The sequence below is a fragment of the Eretmochelys imbricata genome, chromosome 5 (genome assembly GCF_965152235.1).
Source record: "Eretmochelys imbricata isolate rEreImb1 chromosome 5, rEreImb1.hap1, whole genome shotgun sequence".
Lineage (NCBI taxonomy): Eukaryota > Metazoa > Chordata > Testudines > Cheloniidae > Eretmochelys > Eretmochelys imbricata.
In genome coordinates, this window is record NC_135576.1 from 70,242,548 (window position 1) to 70,254,998 (window position 12,451).

The following is a 12,451-nucleotide window of genomic DNA, read 5'->3' on the forward strand; positions in this document are numbered from 1 at the left end:
AATACCCAAGTACACCATACAATACATGGGGAGAGTTAGGCACATAACAATGGGATCCACGGAAGCCAGCATGCTGAGTAGGGTAAACTAGACAATAGGAAATGCCAAGGAGAGGAGTATGGCCTAAGCCCCACCCCCAAAGAGAGTTAGGCGCCTAAGTCATTTTATGGCTCTAGCCCTTAGTTCCTTCTGATTGCGTACTGTATATACTATACTCATTACACACCTTGCACAAAATTAAAATACTTGCCAAGTTATGAACAAATAAAACAATCCTTATTTTCACAATATATTCAATTTGTTTGCCTTCTGTGACTATTATTTTGAGGAGAAAACAAAGCTCAACTGTCTGATAATATGTATTCAGCAGATACTGAAATTTTCTGTTAAAGTATGTATTGAAATATATGGTACAAAACTGTCTGAATTTACAATGTTAAACTAATTACTGAGAAGTATAATGTAAGCTGTTTCTTGAGATATGTCACATTTCAGAAAGTTTCTACAGTGTCAACTTTTCTGTCATTTTTTGCTAGGTGTGCATTGATCTTTTTTGTGATATCAATGAAAATGACCTTAAAAACTATAGTGGAAAAGATAGAATTGCTTTTTATGGTTGAAAAGGCAGTTAAATTGCTTTTTCAAGTATTACATTTTTTAAAAATTACATTATGGCTTTGTTCAATTTTGGTTAATGATTTGTGTGAATCTGATGCTCATGAAAGTGACAGATTTATAGGTCTCATAAGTAAAGTTTAAGCCAAGAAGTCACTATGCAAATTTCCTCAAACATGCCTGCCAATGTGCCTCAATCTTGACTTAAAATCCCCTGCTTTGTCTGCCAACTTTCAAAGTCTGTAGGAAGAAGAACTTCCCTTACCCTCCCGACAAATCCTGCAGGCAGGAGTGAAACCACAGTCCCAAATCTTCCAAATTCAACACTTCCTCTTCCCCATCTTGATCATCCATACGTTATATGATTAAAGGATCAGTCTTTGTCCAACAAATTTCCCAGCCTCCTCCGCTTATCCAAAAATAGAAGAGGAGGAGGAGAAGTATTGATAGTGCCATAGCATGTAGAGGTCTCAACGGGGTTGGGAATATATTGTGCTAGGAGCTGTATGAACATTTAGTAAATCACAGTCCTTGTTCCAATGAGCTTACAATCATGTGTATATGTCCTAGCTCTATCCGAGTTCCTGAGCTGCTGTGCAAAATTCTTAAAAGTCCTTTTCCTCTCCAAAATAATAGTATGGAAAAAGATAAATATTGTATTTATTAATTATGCGAAAGCCTTTTCTCCATGCAACCAGTAAAAACAATGTTCTTTTATTATTTATTGAATGACAAGAGCATACTCATGCCTGCACAAAACAGAGGTCCCTGCCTCAAGGCACTCCATGAGAGCATAAGGGTCAATATTTGTGAATCCTGTTGCATGATTGTGGCCTAAACAGACAAACAATAGTATTCAGACACATTGTTTATCAATTGACCAGAATATGGATTTATCATTAAGTGGTGCAGCTACTCAATTATTATTACTTTTTAAATAATCAACAGTTCGTTGTTGGCAGGTTGATATTGGTAGATTGCTCCTAAGTCATCTGAACTAAAAGAGGGATTCTTGGCCCTCCAGAAGAAAAGGGTATACACATATTATCAACACAGCATTCCTTCCCAACTGTAATAGCTCTTTGAAAGATAGGCCTTTCAGAGCAATTACAAAAATCTGTTTCACAACCTTATCAAACCATCCACCAAAAAAAATCTTGTAAGTCTCCCAGCATTACAATAGAATGCACAGTACTAGAACCCCTAAAATTCTGATAATTCTTACATTCAGCTTGTATTCCAAATTATCAGTCATTTTTAAGAACGTGATCTTTGAACAAGTGACAGCTCAGTTCTTTGTTTCTCCCCCCATAAATTTTATAGCTCTCAACATTTTTTTTTCAAAGTCACTGATAGTATTTTGTATACTACCTTCTCAAACTTCTCATTTTTGGAAGAGAGACTCTTTGGCAAAGCATATAGAGACAAATTCATCCTTGGCTTGCCTGGATTGACTTTAATTGGGTTACATCATGGTGAGTATGGCTCACTATTTATTTGATTACTGAGTGTAAGCAACTCCATAACTTTGTGAATATTATCTTCTTAAGACAGTCTAGTCATCATTACAAAATTCAAATACACATGATTTTTAGAGGTAAAAGAGTATGAAGAGAAATAGGCACTTTTCAATCAAGTGCCTTAGGCTTCAGCATCTTACTCAAACCTTGCAAATTATGAGGGAAATAATGTTTAGGTCAGCCCAAAATCACTAAACAAGCAAAGAAAAACCAGGAATAACAAGATGATGAGCACAGAACTCTCTGCACACCCATCTATTGTGATTTGTTCCCCATTTTATTGATAGCACAATATCCACAACCCCCCCAAGAATACGCATCTTAATAAAAGCAACACAAGATTATATAGTAATCTTGATATTGCTTTCACAGTCACACTATTGAATTGTTTCCTTTTTCTTTGTAGATTTCCTTTTTCACATGAATACAATCATTAGCTCAAAGTACACTGAAAAATCCAACACCTACAACTAAAGACCTTCTGATCATGATCCGATATTGCCGTAAATGTAGAGAATGTTTGCACACATTCCCACACCACATCCCAGGATTTTGACAGGCAATATCACTCCACTGGCAGACTTATTTAAATTAGGTCCCATTTTACTTTTGGAATGACCCCATACATTTAAAAAAGAGCATGAGTACCATAGCATCTATAAAATAGGAATGGAATGACTTTGCTTTGTCCTACACATCAGCTGTGCAGACTGTAGATCATAGATGTTGCACATACACTACTTCATCATTTCTGTTTCAAATATGCAGGACTGCATGATCCTCTCTTTAGCCACTCTACTGCATTTTCTCTCCAGCCTGGCCAGAAAAGCTAAGGTATGTGTTATGATTATGAATTTAAACCTACTTGCCAGGACATTATTTTCATAAATCTTATTCTAGCTAAAATGCTATCTGTCAGTAAAAAAGGTGAAAATACTTTCGTGTCCATGCAAGAGTCTGTATAGGAGTCTCTATTTACCTGACTTTACTAAGGAAGAACTACCACAATTAAGAACATTTTAGACTGAAACAACAGTTAACATTTTCATTTAAAAAGTCTTCAGAACTAACTCAATATTCTGCAATTTTATTAATGGGCAAAATTAGGAAAGGTAAAAACAAGAGGTTATTTAAAGCACTTTACTTTGGGATCATTAAATGTCATTTTAAATTACACTTAATTAGTTACTGATTTCAGAGACAGGTTACAAGGTAATGTCATGTAGAGGTGCTTAAATGGTAATGATTTTGCAATTTAAGAAATCAAGCATAAAAACGGAGGTCTCTGTAACACTCTGTAAATACTACACTGATAGTTTCTGCATATATTTGTAAAGTTTCTTTCTACAAGTGGAAAATAAAATCCATATTTGTCTTGGCTTTCTTCCAGGTTTTCATAGTTGGGAATAAGCTAAATTTGCTTTCACTGCTTGGTTAGAAAAGTCTTAAGGTAATTAACAGAAATATAGCTGAAGAATACTGTACCTTCCTGGATTTCACCTTTGCACTGAGCCAATATAATTGCTTCTGCCCATGCTACTGGAAGATCCACATGCTTCCCAGAACCTAATGTGCCAAGGCCTGATCTTCTCTGTTTGGAAGGAAAAGGATGAGAGGGGAAAGAAAAAAGCCAAAGGTTTTTTTCTTATATTTAGTTTAAAATAAAACTTTTCCCTCAAGCCAATTTATTTGAAATAAAAATGCTTATTTTAAAGGCATCATTGGTAAGAGTTTGCTGATACAAAACACAATAGCAAGAACTAATGAGGCCGCAATGCTTAATACCTGGGGTTAACACTTAATTAAGAATAGGAATACTTAACTATAATTACAATATTATTACCCATCTTAAGTACCTTGCATTAAAAACAATTAATTACCATCTCTGAATCATAGTAGTGATCTAGCAATTTAGTATAAGGACACTACTATTATTATCTCTGTAGGGCTGAAATTGATAGGGAATCAACAATATGCTATCCTGACAATATATCTCTCTGAAACTTTAGCTTTTTGCAAATTCCACTCTTTCTAGATCAAAACAATCTTTTTGACAGATGTCTATGGAGGATTTCATAGCCAAAATGTTGGGACATTTTTGCTCACCTCTTTTGGTTAAACAAGGAAAACACAATATATTACATCTGATTTTCATAACATTTTGCATGCATTTAGCTCTTGGGATAAATAATAGAAAAACATTTTATTTGAACATTCTTTCCCTTAGATTCCCTTCTACGTTCTTGCAACTGGTAGTATTCATTGGCTTTCTGTACAAATAATTCCATTGTTTTTGCCATTAAAATTAGCCTCTCTCATCTAACCCAAATTTAGCATTGGCACAACAGTGAAGGATGGGAAGGCAACAGCTTTTGGACACTAGAGGTGACAGAATTAACACAATTAGTAAGTGCACTAAGCTGAGGCAGTTTTCCAGCTCTACCTTCCTGTTCACTAGTGCTAAAGGGAGGGTGCATCTTTATCACTGTCAGGGTAAGTATTCTTCTGGAATTGAAACAAATCCAGAATTAATCTGATCAAAATGAAATCTGCACTCTAGCACAAAATCAGCCAAATCTCACTAACATGTCTCTATGAGGGTGCCAGTTATAGAAGAGGTGTGGGGGAGGAAGAGGTTTGGAACACTGCTAGCCAATGCACCTTTCCTGCCAACTAGAAGGTCCATTAAAAAAAAAAGATAATATTCATACTGAAAGTCCATGATTTGTAAATAGGGCCTAAGTGTGCTTCATAATGTATAAATTTTTAATTTGGATGGTAGCAGAAATTATATTAGCACCACAGCCTCCTCTTTAAGGCCTATTAAATGCCAATTATGTCGCTTTTTTAAATATCAAATTTGAATGACCACTGTTTCTACACATGATCTATTGTTGGCTTAGTAAACCCACAAGGAATCATTTAGTGGTCTCACAGTGTCGTGTTTACTGTTTTCACTTTCCAAAACAGTTGCAAACATTTTAATGGACAAAATAAAATGAAACATGAAAACATGTCAGAACAGCATTCCAGCTAAATAGCTAATCACTGCATATTGATAAAGTTCTCTTGAAGAAACTTAAAATAGGTCCATTCAGCTATAAACCAGTGAAAAATCTGTATAATATTCTCCTGATATATATTTTTTTCAAATATTAAGCAATGTCAAGAGACCTAGGTCCAGATGATCAACAGAGGTACTATATTCAAGCCCTTATATTGGCTAACTTAATATATGTTACAATACACATTGAGAGCATAGATATTAAATACTACATTTCACTTATATTTTCTAATTGTTCCTCTCATCCTCCACAGTCCTTTCTCCCAACAAAAGTTTTAGCTTTGTTTTTTTTAATAAAGAAAATGGAGCATGCAAATGCCATAATAATAATTATATAAATGGTTCCTTATTGTGTACACAAACCTTGCATCTGGCAAGCATTTTCTTAGCTAGTTCTAGTAAGTCTTCTTTATCCTGTGGATTTGTTGCATCATTGAACTTCTGAATGAATTTTTCTGTGATTTCCAAGGGGTTTCTAAAGAAATATCCAAAAAATTGTTGCAGTTATATGTTTCATTTTCTAAATAATAAGGTTCAAAGTGCTATAAAAGTGTCCAAAGAAAGAATTACTTTAAAGCAGATTTTAAAAAGTAAAGGCATGGTATGTTGTTTTTCTAATAAAAAAGTTACTGTACAGTATCAATCTTTACAAACTGTTTTACCTGAAGGCTGCTCTAATTTATGCTATATTTTAACAGAAACAGGGGGTGCTTAAAGTTCAGCCAAAGATTATCATCGTTCAGGGTTGTCCCAGCCATGCACTCACTTCAGTAGTCACACTGGCCCTATAATGGGAGTTTTGCCATTGACTTCAATATGGCTAGGACTGCATTCACCCTTTTTTCCCTACTACGCTGGCAGCAGGGAGGCCAGTGGCATATAAGCCTCTACACCTGCAGTTGAGAGGTATAATTACCAGCTTGTGTAGACATACATAGACTAACTGTACTGGAGCTAGTGCACTAAAAATAGCAATGTGGTCATGACGGCATGGATGGCAGCTTGGGCTAGCCACCTGAGTACATACCTAAGATCTTGGACATGATTGTGCTTAGGTAGCTAGCCCAAACTGTTGCCAGTGCCACCACGGCCACACTCTTATTTTTGGTGAGCTAGCTTAAGCAGAGCTAGTGGTTGGGAATTATACTTCCCAGCTGCAGTGTAGACATATCCTTATATACTGGGGTGATTCCTTGTGGGTTGGTTAAACTGGTTTCATGGTCATGTTACACCAGCAATGTAGTGCAAAGAGTTGTCTTTTCAAGACTGAAGACAGTCCAAAACAATAACTCTGAAAGAGATGTGAAGTTTCCCTTTCATTTTGCTAGGGTTTTGACTTTGCAACCTACCAAGGACAATATAAATTACAGCATTATAAACTACTTCACTGCTGTTCAGTTTACCAAGCATCCACTAACAGACACCTTCCACAATCTCACTGCCTCCTATGCCTTGTGATGTTTCAAAAACCACAGATGTCCTCTGCCTTGCTGCCACAACCCCTGGCTTCCTCCCCTGACAACTTCTACAATGCAGCTTTATATCATCAATACACAATTCTGCATGACAATAAATATTTTAAATGTAGGAACAGCAAAAGAGATTGCAATTTACTCTCCTATGAAATAACACAAGGAATACTGCTACCAGTGCAGTATTATTATTTTTTATTTATTTAATTCAATTAGAGCCTCAATTTTTAATTTAAATGAAACTGCTGTACAATTTCCAGTGTGCCACAGAATTTAGGTTGAGCTTGGGCAGAGTACTCAGGGCCTTGGCAGTCAGCAGTAGGTATGCTTAGAAACAGTGAATTGGCATCCGCAATTAAGCAAAATGGAGAATTAAAATGAACGTCAACAAGTTAAAAAGACGAGGTGGTATCTTTTATTGGATCAATTTCTGCTGGCAAGAGAGACAAGCTTTCATGCTTACACAGAGTTCTTCATGGCTGCAACAACACTACATCTATAATTAAGTTAAGGCAGGCAATAATTAACCAGTAGATGGCAGACATATATAAGATAGTAATTTCAATATGAATGTGTAACTAGAAAGAAGCGTATGACATGCCTTCAGATTATAGTAATTTAGATGAAGGCCCAGACTGGGCATCCACAGGATACGGGGTGCACAGTGATGGCACAAAACCCCATTTCTTGTCCTGAACTGAGTTCAACTTGGCCAAACCAGGAAAACGGGGCCCATCCTTTTAAAACTTTAAACTTTTTTTAAAACTGTAAAGTGATTTAAAACTTCTGGTGATTCTCCAGCGTTATCCAAGCTGATTTACAATTTAGAAACAAATCTGAGCCCGGGTCAGCATACTGGCTACAAAAAAACATATAGGGCTCACCTAAAGCCCATGGAATCTTTCCATTGGATCAAGCCCATAGTTACAATCCTACATGGGTTGGAGGATGAATAAAAGCTAACATGTTTTTTCCATCTCTGATTTCTATGATTCTGTGATACAGAATACACATCAGAAATAGAAAGTACTGTGAGATTAGACATAGCATTTCAGCTTTCCTCAGGCAGTGGAAAAATGATATATATGTTTCATTTTACCCAATGTCAGAGGAAGGTCCCAAGGCAAAATCATTCTCTCTGATCTACTTTTCTATTTCTAGTATAGATTTTACAAATGACTTATGCCTTATCAATTATTTTACACATAATAACTGCACTCTGTGTTGCATTATTGAAAAGATAGAAGACTGCTCATTTGTAGCCTTATGTGTAGAAGTTGAACTGCTTAATTGGATGCTTCTTACAGTCTGTAACAGCTCATCTTAATGAATATTTAATGGCAAAGTAACGTAGCTATTTTTAACCAACAGCTGACTGGTGCAAAAAGGAAGTCTTTATAAATATAGGTATTAGGGTCTAGTGACAAAGCATTACAGACAAGAAAGAAAGAAAAAACAGTAAGCAGCTTGGCAGCAAAAACTTCAGCTCCAAAACATTACTAATCACTTCTGTTCTTTAATCAGTGTAAGGACCAACTAGGAGAATATAATGCTACCAGAGCACTACATAAATAGCCAGAGCTTAAATTGAGAAACATTGGTGATTAAAAAAAAGATTTATTTCCTGTTACTCCTGTGGTTTACCAAATATCTACATATCATTTGTCCACATAATTTTTAAAGGAAAAATTATACAGTTACCAAAGTTAGGACAACCAGTATTCTCTCTCCCCATCTTCCTTTCTCTGTATTTTGTTCCCTGCTTCCTTTTTTCTAGCTGGTCCTTCAATCTAATGTATCTATTGCTCTCCGCTATTCATCTTTCTCTGAGTCTGTTACTCTCTCCTTTTTCTTGCACTTCACCTTCCTCATTACCTTGGGCCAAATCCTGACCCACATCACTCACTTGTGAAGTCCCACTGAAGTCAACTGAACAGTTCAAGTGAGTCAAGCAGGCATTATTTGGCTCTCTCTCAATTTCCTTTCCTCTCTTTTTCTAAGGTCAAGCAAGTACCTGCAACATGAATGGAACACAGGTCCATCTTCTACACAAAATACTTTGCACACAGATCCAGCTGAAGAGTGAAATAAATATCACCACAGGCATAGCATTTTTCTGCAGTCATGTTGTATTATTTTATTTCTGAGATAACTGCCAGAACCAGTTGTCCTACTAACAGTAAGTGAACTACAGGCAGTAGCCTGAGGTCTGGTCAATACGTTCCCAAGCTGATAAACTACCTATTTGTTTATTCTTGATAGAGTATCACCATGGAGATCCTTCTTGTAGTTACAAACTGCTTCTTGAAAAAAGCAAAAACATATAACACAAATATCAATTTTTTTTTAGCGCAAACTTGCTTTTGATCACTGTCATTCACCCACTGCATTACAAAAATTGTACACATGTTCACAGAAAGCACAAGTTGCAGATCAATGGACCTGACAGATATAAAAGGTTTTCAAGTAGGTTTTTCTTAGGGAACACGTGGATATATCTAATGGCTCAACTTTCTATTATATTGTCTCTGATTTAGGATTTATGCCTTCTTTAAGTGGTTTCCTTTTTGATTGTAAACTGGATTTACATATCTCATCTGAGATCCTAAATTTCTGAAAATTTCACTAGAACAAAGAGAAACTGTAAGAGAGTCCAAATCAAAATGGAGAAGAGTAATTTGGTTCTGTGTGATCAGCTTAGGTATTTTTTCAAGTTTAAGGTTGTTGTGCTGTGGCCTTATCCAGCAGAAAAAAACCCAAAACTGTCTCAGTAAGCCAGAGCCTATCATGAATACTGGGTCCAGTTATGGTGTCCACAATTCAAGGTGTAAATAAATTGGGGAGGGTTCAGAGAAGAGCCATGAGACTGCTTAAAGAATTAAAACACATCCCTTATAGCAATAAACTAAATAAATTGAGTTCCTTGAGTCTAACAAAGAAAAGGTTAAGGGGTGACAATCACAGTATAGAAGTACCTTCTGGGGAACAAATATTTGCTAATGTGATCTTCAGACTAGCAGATGTATGTATAACACAGTGGCTCTCAAACTTTTTTACTGGTAACCCCTTTCACATAGCAAGTCTCTGAGTGTGACCCCCCTTTATAAATTAAAAACACTTTTTTATATATTTAACACCATTATAAATGCTGGAGGCAAAGCGGGGTTTGGGATGGAGGTTGACAGCTCGCACTCCCCCCACCCATGTAATAACCTCACGACCCCCTGAGGGGTCCTGACCCCCAGTTTGAGAAACCCTGGAATAACAGAATCCAATGGCTGGAAGTTGAAGTTAGACAAATTCAGACTGGAAATAAAGCATATGTTTATAACAACAAGGATAATCAATTACTGGAACAGTTTACCAAGTATCATTGTGGTTTCTCCATCACTGGCAATTTTCAAATCGAGACTGGATGTTTTTTAAAAGATATGTTTGAGTTCAAACTAAATGGTTTTGGGGAAGTTCTATGCCCTATGTTATACAGGAGATCAGACTAGATAATCACAATGATTCTGGCCTTAGAATTTATGAATGTTTGATTTCAGGATCTTCGGAGTTTTGTAAGATCTTGGATGTTTTTCAAGGGAGCTATGCCAATTGATATCAGCTAAAGATCTCAAATCATTTAGAATTTATCAAACTGCATCCATGTGACCAATTTTCCCATACCGCTAAAGTAAGTCACAAGGGTTGGGGATCGTGGCCTTAGACTTCAGTCTACTGAACATGCTTCATGTAGAAACAAGCCATTTGCATTACAAACACATATGCTAATCAGACCTGGTGTCTTCAAATGAATAATAAAACATCATAGGCATAGTTTGGGGAGTGCAGGGGGCATTACCCCGCCAGTAGTGAGGCATGGAAAGATGTCACATGCCACTTCCCCCCGCCATCATTTCTGCAAGTGCCGAGCTGCCCTGCAGGGCTTGCTTTGCTCAGCCTTCCCCAGGAGGGAGGTCTCTGTCCTTCCCACACTGTGTCTCCTCCCACGTGCCCTCCACCGCACATTTCGGCTCGCCGTGAGCCAGACAGAGTAACTTCTTCCATGTGCTGCAGGTCACTGCTTTGGCTGCTGGATGCCGTCTCCTTGATCCTAGTGCCCACCTCTTTCCTGTACAATGGTTAGTGCCCATGGGAGACGGGCAGGGCACGGAGGGTCTGGGGGAAGAGTGGGGGAGAAGAGAGAGTGGGATGGGGCAGAGCACAGTGGAGAGAGAGGATGGGGAAGAGAAGGGGATACAGGAATGGGTGCGGGGAAGCAGGAGCCTGGAATGTGGTGTCCCCTCAGCTGTAGCAGCAGCCCCAGCAGGTGACAACAGCACCAAAGTAGGGACATCACTGCAGCAGCCAGTGCTGGAGTGGCTGCCAGCAGCAGCTGGGGTTCCCCCGTTAAGCCAGCCCATCCCCCTCCCCAGCACCAGCAGCCCAAGTACCACTGCAGGCGGGAAGAGAGAACCAGTGAGCCAAGGGAACTGGCTTCAGTATGCACATGTGTGCATGCATGTGTGTGGTGTGCTTTGCCCTCCCCAAGATAGCAGTCAAACTACACCTATGTAAAACATGTTGACTGAGTTAGATACCAGCTAGATGCCTAACTGATGTGAAAAGGGCAAGACCAATATTATCTGTAATAGGCCAAGTTCTAGGTTTTGCAATCAACCATTCCAATTCCCCAAGCATTTGGATTAGGAGGAAGGGATGACTGGGAGCAAGCTTTCCATGAAATGCCTCTAAGGTGTACCTGACGGATGTCATTATTTTGTTGCTTCTACTGGGAGTGAACAATTTTTGTTCAAGTCTTATGCACATCCAGAGTTGAATGGCTATACAGATAATAAGGTGTTAGTCAACTCAAGAACTGTATACAAGAAGTTAATGATACATAGAAACTGAAACTTAAAGAAACTTTGACCACATACTGTTCTACTGGAAATAATAAAGTGATCTTACGGTTTATATTTAAATTGCACTTACGTAGGCTTGTTACTGTGGATTTCATATGAATGACTTGGCAAATATTTTCTCAAAAGTTCCTTTTGAAGTTCTTTATGTTGTCTATTGGATAATATTCCAAATCTGTGTGTCACTGGCACTTTAATAACTGGCATCTTCTCATACTATAATCAATCTAAAATCACACAAAACAAATACAGAATACATTACAATCCACTAAACTGGGATTTTTGATTGCATCCCCACTAGCGAGAGAAACAGCTATTCACAATCTATATGTGAAGACACATATCTTCTGCAATATTGCTGTTCCTTCTCATAGGAACATGAGCATGCTCACCAAAGATGACAGTTACACTTTCTAAGAAAAACCATAACAAGGTAGTCATATATGACTTTGGGCAAGTTGTTTCAACTCTCTGTCCAATAGCTTCCTCATCTGTAAAATGAGATTAACAGCATTTGCCTACTTCACAGATGGACAGGGAGGCGTTCAAAGAAGGGAACTGTTAGCTATACCCATTAATTATTTGAGACTCTTGGATGCAAAGGGCTACACACAGTAAGTGCAAAGTATGATGCTATAAATGGCAGGGGGGGGGATGAAAATAGACCCTGGAAGTACCTAGATAGTACCATCTATCTACTTACTGCACATTTGTATGAACAAAGGAACTTTACTGTGATTAATATGACTTTAAAGACTGAATTTGCAAATAAGTCTTGTTCTGGTCTCTAAAGTTGTACCCAAAATTTTGTACACACAATCATTTGAAGCTCAAGAGACAACATGTGTGCATGCAAATCTGGCAAATGTCATT

The 12,451-nt window shown here is 37.6% G+C and overlaps 1 protein-coding gene across 1 annotated transcript in view; it reads right to left on the reverse strand.

The window, feature by feature from the left end:
• TMEM232 (transmembrane protein 232) overlaps nucleotides 1-12,451 on the reverse strand; it is a 142,159-nt gene that overhangs the window by 108,173 nt on the left and 21,535 nt on the right. The window contains exons 2-4 of the mRNA XM_077818018.1: nucleotides 11,652-11,805; nucleotides 5,563-5,674; nucleotides 3,621-3,726 (exon numbers count right to left, since the gene is read on the reverse strand). Of these exons, the coding sequence (XP_077674144.1) occupies nucleotides 3,621-3,726; nucleotides 5,563-5,674; nucleotides 11,652-11,785 (352 nt within the window). The 5' untranslated portion in view covers nucleotides 11,786-11,805. The remainder of the gene's footprint in view (nucleotides 1-3,620; nucleotides 3,727-5,562; nucleotides 5,675-11,651; nucleotides 11,806-12,451) is intronic.